This window comes from Danaus plexippus, assembly GCF_018135715.1.
Source record: "Danaus plexippus chromosome 16 unlocalized genomic scaffold, MEX_DaPlex mxdp_23, whole genome shotgun sequence".
Lineage (NCBI taxonomy): Eukaryota > Metazoa > Arthropoda > Insecta > Lepidoptera > Nymphalidae > Danaus > Danaus plexippus.
Window position 1 is genome coordinate 4,786,956 of NW_026869851.1, and position 12,502 is coordinate 4,799,457.

At 35.5% G+C, this 12,502-nt stretch overlaps 1 protein-coding gene across 10 annotated transcripts in view; it reads right to left on the bottom strand.

The window, feature by feature from the left end:
- The window catches only part of LOC116771742 (protein prickle), a 153,406-nt gene that overhangs the window by 63,339 nt on the left and 77,565 nt on the right, over positions 1 to 12,502 (bottom strand). The window contains exons 1-2 of one of the 10 annotated variants that reach the window (XM_032663688.2): positions 8,126 to 8,191; positions 2,748 to 3,616 (exon numbers count right to left, since the gene is read on the bottom strand). The exons of 2 other annotated variants lie outside the window; for them this stretch is intronic. In XM_032663688.2, coding sequence (XP_032519579.2) covers positions 2,748 to 3,442 — 695 coding nt within the window. In that variant the 5' untranslated portion in view covers positions 3,443 to 3,616; positions 8,126 to 8,191. Of the gene's footprint in view, positions 1 to 2,747; positions 3,617 to 3,674; positions 6,558 to 7,930; positions 8,192 to 12,502 lie in introns of those variants that run through there. 7 more of the 10 variants (XM_032663689.2, XM_032663685.2, XM_032663687.2 and 4 more) reach the window with 7 other exon arrangements.

Here is a 12,502-nt window from a genome sequence, read left to right on the forward strand (position 1 = left end):
AAATGTATAAATTTGTCGACTTTACGAACTGAAGCAAGAGTCGGAGAAGTTTATAGTTATGAGACTGTATAGTTGTATATTAGTTAATGAGATATCGATAAGAGTGTTAAAGCTCACGGTATGTTGTTATAACAAAAGAGGACATTCATTACTCTTACGATAAATAAAAAAAGATAAACATTTAACTTTTTATATTTTGTTGGCTGATTATTTTAAGGCCTTTGTGCATTAACAAACTATGTAAAAAATATGATTTTGATGTTTCGTTTGTATCTGTATACAATATATATCAACTAATAAAGTAAAAGGAAATTCTGCGAACAGTTTGCGTAAACTCGTGTGAATTTTTTAAGGAAGGATGTTGGGAAGCCGTCCAATGGATTCCTGTTCAGCATCAGCTCGTTTGACGAGTTTTACAGCTTTTATATTACACTGATTCTTTGAATAGATCCTTCATTGTACACAAAATAAATACTTACTGCAAAATCTTTTTAAACTCGTACATATAAATAAAATTGGAGTTTCTGTTTGTCATTTCGAAATACTTTTTTTTTCTGTACTCATATTAGTATAATATATACGGTACATATAACTAAATAATATTTTTTACAATTTTTGTGTCTGTTTGTTCCGGCTAATCTCTGAAATGGGTGGACTGAATTTGACGGAACTTTGATTGGCAGGTAGCTGATGTAAGAAGGAGTAACTGAACTACTTTTTACAAAATCCTGAATACTGTTCCCGATGATAAGCGTTATCATGAGCGACTGGGGCCTCCCAGCGGCGCACGCGGAGCTTAAAACTTTTTCTTTGTTTTTTTTTTTGCAGTCGGGGTCGAGGGTTTTAATGTAACGTATTATCATAATTTTTACTCTTCATTGAAAGCTCTTAGAGTATTTATAAATAAAAAATATATATTCGCCTGCATTATGTAAGTGATGATTAACTATTACATAGTAACAGATCGATCGACGACCAGTCTGTTGAAGGAATGCCCGCCGTCAACACTTGCTACTATATATTTTACTGCTATAAGAAATATTCATAAACACAGTCACTTAGTATGTGCATATATATTGTGTCGCCAAGCCAGTGTTTCGTTTTCATGAAGGTGCGGCCTCACCCTCAGGCTACATACATAGTTGTTGACGTCTCATACGTACAAGTCCACGACACGGGTGACCTTACAATGTATAATTCGTAACAAAGAATATTTTCTATGAACTAATTTTGCAAAGAGAATAGTCAAATGGATTGCATGTCATTACAAGAGATGTCCAGGTCAGTAGTAGTAGCCCAAATATATTAAAAATAATTCGATTTTTATATCAAATATTCCAATAATTAATCTCATATAATTTACACCAAAATTCATGTGTTATCAATAATGATTTAAAGTTATATACTATAAATGTATTTACACGGATGTCACTGACGTCGGCTGTCTCATCTGAACTTTTCTCTTTTACTCACTCAGAAGTAAGTTAATAGCGGACGAAGAATATGTTTGTCGTATCAGAAATGACACAACATTGGCAGCAACTGTTGTTTGAGACATAAAGAACGTGGGGTTGGTGGAGAGGTTGACCAATGAATTGAATGAATTGATAAGATGAGTAAAATAAGTCTTGTAATCTCTCTCGTTACATTTATAATGTAATATTTCATACGGAATGTCGTCCGTCTCTCTGTAACATTATATAGATAGCAGAGCGTCTATCCGTCTGTAAATCACTGGTGACGAGACGTTTCCCGCTATTATTCACATCTCTCATTCATCATTTTATTTTGAATACATACAATTTCATATTTATTAAACTGAGTTCCGACTGAAGATGTTAATACAATGATGGCGAATAGACGTTCTGTCCCAGGAAACGTTTGGGTCGGGAGAGAAGCAGCGATTAGAGACTAGTATGAGACTAAAAAAATAACTTTTACATAAATAAAAACGATAAAATATCTTTATACAGTTAATGGTTAAGAAAACCTTATACTAACTTTTAACAGAATATTTATATATATTAAATCTCATCTCTCTCAATAATTTTTTCTTTCTCTTAAATATTATAAATATATAATTTAGTTAATATATGTAATTTTATATTAGGTGTAATCAACTAGTTTTATTTCTTTGTAGGCAGTGCTATCTGTAGTGTATTTAAATGTTTTTGTCTGTGATTATGTTGATGGCCTAACGACAGAACATTCATTCGTTTTGTTTGTCTGGGACGGGACGACGTTGAACTCTTTTGTATGAGCGTTATATAAAGGCAGTCGCGGGGAAGCACTGTTTTATAAACACATTTAGAAATTGAAAAGAACCTCTCCCCTGTATTTATAATGGAAGTTTTGAAGATGTGTCACAAGTTCGGATATTTAAGGTCAGAAAGAGATCTGAGGACACAAATATGATTCCATGATAGGGAGCTGACAAATACTTGTGAGGTAGTTGTTATCAACCATGATGTTTATATGAAACATTTTATAAATACCGATTGAATGTTTGAATGTATTATTTGAAATGACAAGAGAGTAAGAAACATCTACAGGCCGAAAACTGTATTAAAATATTAAAAATATCACGTCAGTTGAATTATAATCACGAGAATAATAAAAAAAGAGCTTTGAAAAATTTTTTCATGATCATTATCACATCGACCTAACATTTTTCGTCATTGAACACGAGCCTCCCACAAACGTGTCAATTGAAGTAAACTTCATATATATTATTATATTGTACTCACTCATTACAACACTTCTCTGTCTGCTGCTTAGGACTCTTCCTCGAGTTCTCCCTCAAATCCTCTTCCTGGAGCGGCTGCAGAATGTCTTCCAACTTCCTCCCTGATTTGACTGGTCTTTGGATCTTCGAGGGGAAGGTCTTTCCATCGTTCGGTAACTCAGACGCCTCACTCTTCCTCATGCCTTTCGTCAAGCTTCTTCCGCTTCTTTTACTAGCAGCACTCTTCGTGTTCCCCTCTGCTCCATCACTGTGTCCTCCTATATCTTTTCTACTTGCAGGCTTGTCGTTTCCCGTCTCACAATCTCCACTCCCTATGTTACTTTCCAGTTCGTTCTGGTCGTAGTTATGTATTGGTTGTCGTCTTTGGTCTCTGTGCCACGTTCTGTTAAAGCCGTATATGGGTTCTGATTCGACGCCGAACCAGCGTTTGTCCTTACATCTCTCGTCCGGAGCCGGTTCCATCTGGTTGCTGTAGTTGTCTTCGAAGAAGTCGTCCGTGAGTTCCGTGACCCTCGCTCCCTCACTTTTGGCATCGTCGAAGTACATCGTCGGATTATTAATTTTCCTTCTTCCATACAGTTGTCTGTAATACTTCTCCTGGTCTCCGTACATCCAACACACTTTCCACCATTGTTTGCACATCAGAATGTTCGCGGAGTTGGATGACTTCACATGTCTCGTGGCGGTAGTCGCCATTTTTTCTAGTTTCTCTGAACACTAACCTAAGCCTTGTGTTTGCGACGGTCACTGTGATATCACACTGTAACAGTCACATTTATTTTACTATTCTTTGTGTTTATGACTTTGACACTTATATAACGTTACAATCTGTTTGTAATTCTCAATAGGTTGGTTCGGTTCCTTTGGTTCCTATCGATAGACAACGTAATGTTCGGTTACGCCCTAAATCCTATTAACTTTTACTCACCGCCGGGTTTCTGACTCCTAACTCATATTCGATGGTTTTAAGGTTCATTTTCGTTTAAACCTAGAACAGGTCTGTGGTAGTTGAACGCAGCCATTAAGCATAGTTCCGCGCTCTCCCGCGATCGCTTCCCTTTTATTTATGATCCGTGTTCTGTTCCCGCTATGTGATTTACCGCTTCATTTAAAATTATTTTCCCTTTACTATCTGTTATCTGTTCTAAGAGTATCTAATATCAATATAACACACGGTATGTCGCAATCGTCCGAGATACAGTCATCATGATAAATAACCTTTTATTAATAAGAACACAAACTTTCGTTTTTCTGTGTTTGATGCGGCAATTGATATATTTCACTCAGCGAATTTAATTAGCTCGTGGAGCTCATTGTATATCAAATGGTTGTTAAGTCAGCTCGAGGCAAGTTTACTGTATCGTTATTTTATTGTCCGTAAATTCGAGTCTCTTTCTTTATAAAACGTCTCCGCCGTAAATTAAACATAAAAAACGTTATTTAGCCGCCGACCGCACAAAACACATGCTACGGGAATTCATCGCTGCCTTAATGTAGGCGATTTCATATTTTACATTTATAAGTCGTAAACTAAGCCTCCTTAATGTCTCATATAATAAATTTTATTTAAAATTAAACTTTATCGTATCGTTGTATAATTAAACGGAACCAGCCTGCTCTATTAATATCCATAATATAAAACTATCAACAATCATAGAGAATAATTTCAATTAAAGCCGCATCGGGACATATCATAACAAGCGAGAGCCCGAGCTGCTACGAGCTACTCCTGAGGTCTATTAAAAATCAATTATCATACAGAAAGGGAACGGAGCCGGGGAAGAATAAAGTAGTCGAATAAAGTGTAATGATACATCTGCAGCCACGAGGTGAACACTGACATTCCATTCAATAAGTGATGCTGCAGGGATCCTCCGCGGAGTTTAGTGATTCGTTACGGAGAGGTGTCGGCTTGTGATAATTGCTGTTTTGATATTATTTTATTTTTAACACGCGGCCTGGAGGGAGAAGATGTTTGTATATGTATATATAGCGACAAATACACAAAACATAAATATGGCCAACTTGATAGTAATCGATCAACGAACGGTCGGATCTAATTAGCTGCTATTTTTAGTTTTGATGGCAGTGGTTATAAAATTATAGCAAATGAGCTATGATTGTATGGAGGTATTGATAATGATCTCTCGGACTGTGCCGAGTCACAGTTCCAGATGTTTTTTAATTGTGCCCCGAGGAGTTGTGTCGGAGCAGAGAGATAGGCATAAAAATATCAAAACCCACGCACGCAATTTGTATTAAAGTTAAGATCTGAACTACTCGAGAGGTTAACGAATTCGTTTATAGCAGGGGTGCGAGGACACGAGTGGCGCTCACAGTCAACCAAGGATTGTGATACATATATAAGAAAAATTGTATACATCAATTATGATGTCATATGTACACATTTTAAAGGAGAGTTTAAGATGTAATTTATCAGACGCACTCATATAACTGTATGGCCGTCGAACTTATAATAAACAACAAGTTAAATGTAAACACTGCGAATATATTGATTATGATGATGTTGTAATATGGTAGTTACATTGGATTACATAACGCAGCGCGAGCGAGGCCGCGGTATCCTCATGTTAATATAAGTACCGAGTACCGAATATGTTTAAAAACAGTAGTCGCTCAGCTCACAACACCAAATAAAACAATTCCAGCTACCATCGTCACATGGGACATTTTGTACCTTTTACAATCTCAGCATCGTCTCAACTTTAACGTACATTGCATATTAAGTATTGAACATTAAATTAAAACTGCCGAAGAGCAGCTAATGTATGATACGGAGGAAAACCGGTCCGTAGTCAGCTATTTGGCCAGGAGCTCGTTTTTTGATCATATTTTTGATATCAAAATCACCAAAAATTTTATTTAATAAGTCATTAATATTTCTTTCACACATATATATCTGATAATCGGCGAAATTTTACTGACCTACCTATGGAACTGGGTTTTTAAAAATTCGCATCTTGAAACATCTTTTGAATCATTGAACCAGATCATAAGTCATAACCTCTCATAACATTTAGCTTTTCGTATTCATTACATCTGTATGTTTGTTTGTTCCTAGACGTTAACAGTGAACTGACACACCACACACAGCCGGACTGACGGTAGGATAGCAAAATATAATTCACTTTTCGCTATAGCAGACACTAAGAGTTATTTGTATTACCTTTGATAATTTAAACACACCGTTCAGTGTGCGGAGATAATAAATAAAACCATATCTGTTATTGGTAGCATCTATCTTGAGTTCACGTTGCCTCTGAGAGCGTGGTGCGAGTGACGTTAAAATAACTTATCACAATAACTGACTCTGTATATACATATAATAATTATAGCATGTTACGTCTCAGTCATTAATATAATATCATATAAGTAAAATCTATGTTCCATTTTCAAAGCCCGTTTCTAAATCTTCGTTTCGTTTTAATAAGTGCCTCCTCGATAACATTTATAAATTAATCCGCTCTGACCCAATTAGTTTCTCTGTAGATGTTGCTTGTTGAGTTAAATATCGTCCTGTTACAACATCAAACGAGGAATGAGACTCCACTGCCTACGTCTATTGCAGCTCATTAATGTCTTTAAACAATTATAAAGCACAATTGATAATCACTAATGTCTGACGAACAGCTCTCAAATGAATATTGGAATAGTTCAAACGATAAAGTAATTGAACTCAGAAAAAATGGCGTAGAAATGTTTTAATAATAATATTTCGTATATTTTTTTTGTGACTCCAGTCCCAGCTTCATCTGATATTGTTTATTTAAAGTTTCTGGTCTAAAGCTGGTCGTTCAACAAATATTTTGATAGAAACTATTTATAACACATATATCAAGGTCACGGACATTTTTCTGTTTCAGTGAATTATTGTAACATATAAAATAAGATTTTCTCAGCGGATTTGCTTTTTCCTTAACAAATTCATTTTAGGAATATAAGGTTACGTGTACGTTTTAAGGTTAATTTGTTAATAAATCTTCCTCGTCTTCTAAATCATTGTTCTAGTATAATCGAAAACATACAAACACAAAAAGCATATCCTGTTAATAATACGAGGAGGAATTCGATACCTTTGCTCACTCAACTCGAATCATGTCTGACGACCTATATTAACATTACTTGAGAATCCCTGCGCTTGTCAACAATCAACATACACATTTACGACTATGTAGCATTTCTAAACTTCTCAGTGAAACTATGACTACAATATACACTATGCTTTTTCTCCGACGTCGGTCGCTCGAAAGGTTATATTTATATCAGGTTCAGCTTGAATCGTTCGTTGGATGTAACTTTCCCTTCGCCATTTTTTTCCTTCATACAAAATGTCATCACGGTAGGGTGGATAGCAAATACGTTGACTTTAACGTAAGCGTGCATTAAAACTGACATTTAAAACGTTGTTAAGTACAACCCTACGAGAAATTAATTATAGTTGGTAAAGTTACAAAGGGAAAGTTTTGCTGAGGTTTTGAAAATTAAATTTGAGGGAAAATCTTGGACACAAGTTTGTTAACCCTGGTACAGTACAATAATGAATTCATGTCTGGTTTGTTTTTATGTTAAAATCTGTTTCTTAGACTGCTCTTGTCTGTAACATGACTAGCAGGTGTAAAGCTGAAAATAGGTGTTCCAAAATATGGATGATAAATTAAATAAGAAATGTTATGAAATTATAAGTTCATCGACGATTCAACAAATCTCCGTACTTTATTTTTATATGTTACCGCCACTGTTCCTTCAGCGACATGCGTAAAGACAAAAAGAGATGACGTCACGAGCTGACTTAACTCAGAACACTGGCTTTTATTAAAATCATGATAGTGTTGTTAACGTGGTCCAAGGCAAATGTTGTATAGGAACATTTAATATCACTTCAAGTACATTTTTGTCGTTTGTCGTTTGATAATTTTTTTCAAATTGTCTTTTTGAAACGTGATCTTAATATGCTGTCTTAGATTTGCCTAGTACAGATACAATGACTGGTACGTCTCGTATATAAAAAGCATGTTTGTTACGACGTTTGGAGGAAAATAAATATTTATTTTTAAGCTTTGATATTTGTTGTTTGCCGTTGTAAGATCGATTTTAAAAATTCTTTTAGTAGTTGATTGTTCATACAACCGAACAAAATATTGTCAATCTAAAAAACTTGAGTACTATCAAATGTCAAGTCTTAAACACCTTTCGCGCAGGTGAAATAAAATGCGCTGTATGTTAATCAAAGCTAACGTAACCGGCACACTCCATCGAACTATTCCCACGTCATTTCCAACGATCACTGTGATCCTTTGTCGCTCTCTAAACACAAAAACACATCACACAACACTTTATACGATACGTTTTCTATCTCACGTTAATAATCAGGAAAATGAAGGGAAAAATCTTTAACGACGACCGACCAGTGTCGCCGGCTGCGCGCGCGCAACTAACACGAGACATCGCCAGTCGCCTTCAACGGCCTACCGTTGGATTGTTGAGAGAGATAGAACCATTTTATCAAATGATAGACAAGGATGAACAAAAACAACCCTCTCATATAAAATATGTAATTTTACATTTTTTATTCTCGTCCTCTATTAACGTGTCCTTCCCGGACCTCACCGGACCTCACCGGACCTATCCTTTCTGTCTGACTTTCCTTACAACAAACTACATTGCGATTTATTTGCACCTTTAGAAAGCTAAAGTTATCACAGTACTCTTAAATGTTTCAATTATATATAATCGATGTTGTGTCTTTTTAAACTCTCTTAATATTCTCAAAATATTATTGCGATCATAAAACATATTTTTATATTTTTACAATTTAATATTTCACTCTTTTGGCCAAGAGTCCTGAAGGATACGACGACATCATTATCTGTGCAATTTTTTTTATCAGACTTTAAATTTTTTCATGTTAATTTCGTCAAACTTGAAGCACAAAATAGTAAACATTCGTCCGTGACGTTGGTAGCACGTATCCTAAAAGAATGCTGATACTAACCACTCGCCCGAGGCAGCCTCTCCCTATCATTTGCTACCAGCAATCAGAGTAATAACCGGAGACCCTACCACGAGACCTCGGCCGCCGGGGACTGGTTCGTCATAAACAGCAAATATCAGAGCAATGATTCAAAAACCAACCGCCTTATAAATATATATAGTAAAATATTTTGACTAGTGTTCGAAGACTAGTGTGTCATAGTTCCAAGTTCCAACTAATATGTAATGAACACGAGTGAGTCTTACGGTTAGTTTGTTTATAAATTCAAGTCGTAGTGGTCGGGCGAGGATCGCACGCGTCTCGACTCTGCCGATCGCCAAACGATTTAATATTTTATTCATGTGCTACCATAATCTCGTTTTCCGTTGACACAACTTCATATTAATTTAAATTCCTGAGCATCATAACCGACGATTTCGCGGTCGTTGCAATAGCGGCTCTTCTAAAAACTAATAGAGTACTGAATTATTTGCGACCTCTGAGGTCCACCGCCGGGATATTTGATTAACATTTTATATTCTTTTCGTGTGTCTGCTCACCAGCCATGTCGGACAGAGCTGTTACTCCTCATACATCAAGACTTGCTGTAGTCGCCTAGTTGGCCGTCAGTCGTGTCGCATCGTGTCGTGTCGTGAGCGCCTCGTCCGTCGTCATCTCCATACATCACGTACCACAGACCGTGATGCTGTATTTTCCACATTCCTCGTCTCCGTCTCCAGGCAGTGTGACTAAACAATGGACTGTCTTTTATTTTCAATAGTTCGAGCGATGTTATATGAGATTTATAGTTTTGCTTTAAATCCTGTAAACGTTTAATGTTTTCATTTTGGTGAAGAAATTTCTGGGATGTTTTGTTTATTATTGGTATTCTGTAATAGAATTCTATATGCAAATTCAGAAGAGGGACTTGGCATCTTCCTGTTAGAAGTTGAATCGATCTCGTTAACCTTTCATATGAAGCTCTGTATATTTAAATATTTACTAATTATAAAGTGTGATGTACAAACACAACTAATGTTACACGAGGTGAACGATCCGCGCTCGTTGTTTAACCCGCACCTGACCTTTGACTATTGGGACTGTAATCCGTTAGATGATACAATTCAATTGAAGATATCATGACGCCAGGAAAGGTCATCTTCGATTGTTATTTTTATTCATATTGTCTCCACCGATGATGCCTACATGAAACAGTTGTCGAGGAACTATTACTGAAGTGTAATTATTGATGAATAGAATAGCAGTATTTTCATTTAAGTACCTCATCTGCTTTCAGTAATTAACTCCTTAGAATCTACTTTTTTTATAAGTTATCTTTATAGTTTTGTCTATGTCTTAAGTAGCATTTTATAAGAATCTTTGCTTTTAATTTCATACTTATTAGGACTGTCTATTTCTCACAGTTATCCTGTGAATTATGTATAGACGCAGTGTCCTAAAATCGAGTTTATTGAAGTCCTAGGTTTGTACGTTGTATAAGTATAAGATTTCAAAATTTAAGAAGAATACGTTGATAAAAACTTGTATATTCGTAAGTGCTAAAAATATTTCTGTTTAGCTAAAGGCTTGCTAACATTGTTATGCTAATAACCCTTAACTTAATTTAAAACTGACGACAACGTCTCATTTCGTTAGCGATACAGCACTTGTAAATCAGTGGCAGCAGCAGTGAAGTGTGTGTATGACGTGGGTGAGAGCGGTAAGAGTAATAAATAAGACGAGCTATCACAAGCTATCAGCGGACAAGCGGGACAAGCTGGACCGCAGTTAAGATACTAGGACTTTTACCTTTTAAACATGAGTTACACACACTTGCTTCACACGGGTGGACTGCAGCGTTTGTTTGAATGAATTTTAAAACAAACTTATTGATTGTTCCCATCGACACTGATTAATTAATGAAAATTAAAATTTGTTTACTTTAGTATAAGATATAACAAGGATTGGAGATACACAAACGACATAGATATAGACAGAGACGAGAAGTATTCGTTTGAATAATGTTACAAAACACGATGATGCGCTAAACACATGTAGCACATTATTAAACTTTTAATTATAACCGTCATAGAGAAAAAAATAAATAAACAGAGCATTATTCCGAAGGAAGCCGTTTGTCAGAGGTACGGAGGCTGTCACGACACCAACAAAAAGCTTTACAACTATATATAAGGCACGCTGTTCACATGTTAAATGTTCTATTAACACGACATATTGCACCCGTTTACTCTCGCCGCTCGTAAATTATGATCTGTTAGCAATAAATTATTTACTATCGATTTGAATAATAACCCGGACGCCCGTCCGCGCCGCGCCGCGCCGCTCGACACGTCGCTATTATATTACAAAAGAGAAACATTCCTAATTTTAATTCACGAAATATATTTTATATCAGCGGAACTCTGACTTGTATGAACAATATTATTAATAAAATGTATCTGGCTATTTCAATATCAGTCGTGCAGATAAAATTAATTCATTGTAACCGCTTCTTAATCAATATTAACAAAAGAATGACTTCCAAAGAGGGAATTATCACGCAATAAAGACCACTTACATCGCACAACATTTAAATTATAATAGCATCTAAGATTGCCATGATAATAATATATCATTGTATTGTGTTGTTACAGACAGTAGAGAAGGTCAGATTCAGCGACTTTAATGTTTTTTAAGAATCATTGGTTAATACATTTGGTGAGAGGAGGACAGAAGCAGAAGAATCTGCTATGAAACGTTAAATGTGAATTAGTGAAAAACTAACGGAGAAGGTGAATACGGAGACTCGAGGCAAATACGACAGAGAGGACAAAAAAATATTAAACCGAGTGATGCCTTCATTTGGACTCCACGGCTTCAGATTATAAAGGTATCATTGATATTTACTTGTGTGATGTGTCATTACTAAATAAACATACAGTATAATAACAGAACAATGACTTTATAATCTGTCATCATAAAACATTAGAGCGTCGCGTTATCAAGCAGTCGGATGTACGAGACATCACCCACAAGAAAACACTTGAATAATCGAATAAAACGCAGTATATTAATATTGATTATAACAAAACAATAAACATAGGAATTCAAAAGTTTAGAGTCCCAGAGTTTATTAATAATAAATTTCAATCAAATGATTGCCAACAATCTTCATTAAAAAAATATACATAGCAATAAAACCAACGCTGACAGACATTTACCTTTAACTTTAACTATAACTTTAATTCATCGAGATATTTTTATTGTCGGATGAAGAGTAAAGCGAGATATTTTATTATTTAGAATAATACTCAATTAAAGGAGTGATCATAAATATAAAGAATTGAGACAACATACAAATATATTACAAAGGAAATGAGCGTTTTGAACACGCGATACTCTCGAGATACTCACCTCAGATCGAGCACACCTACCTACCTGTAAGGACCTGTAGCGCTGAGTAAAACGACTCGTGAATATTTTGGATAAAATATAACACTTCTCGAAGACAAATTTGGTGAAATAATAAAGAATTCTCATAATTTGTCATTCTGTACATCGTAGTAGCGTGTTAGAAAAACATGATTTGAGTATGCTAAAAGCCGTTTAGAAGCAATGTTTAAAACATTGAATAACTTACAATTCAAATACCCCAGAGACCAGAGCAGAATACTTGCAAGTAAACCCGTGTAAATATTTACTAGTGTAATGCTTAAATAAAGACGTCAGTGTAATGAGGCGCGGTGGTGATTCTATCTGGCCGA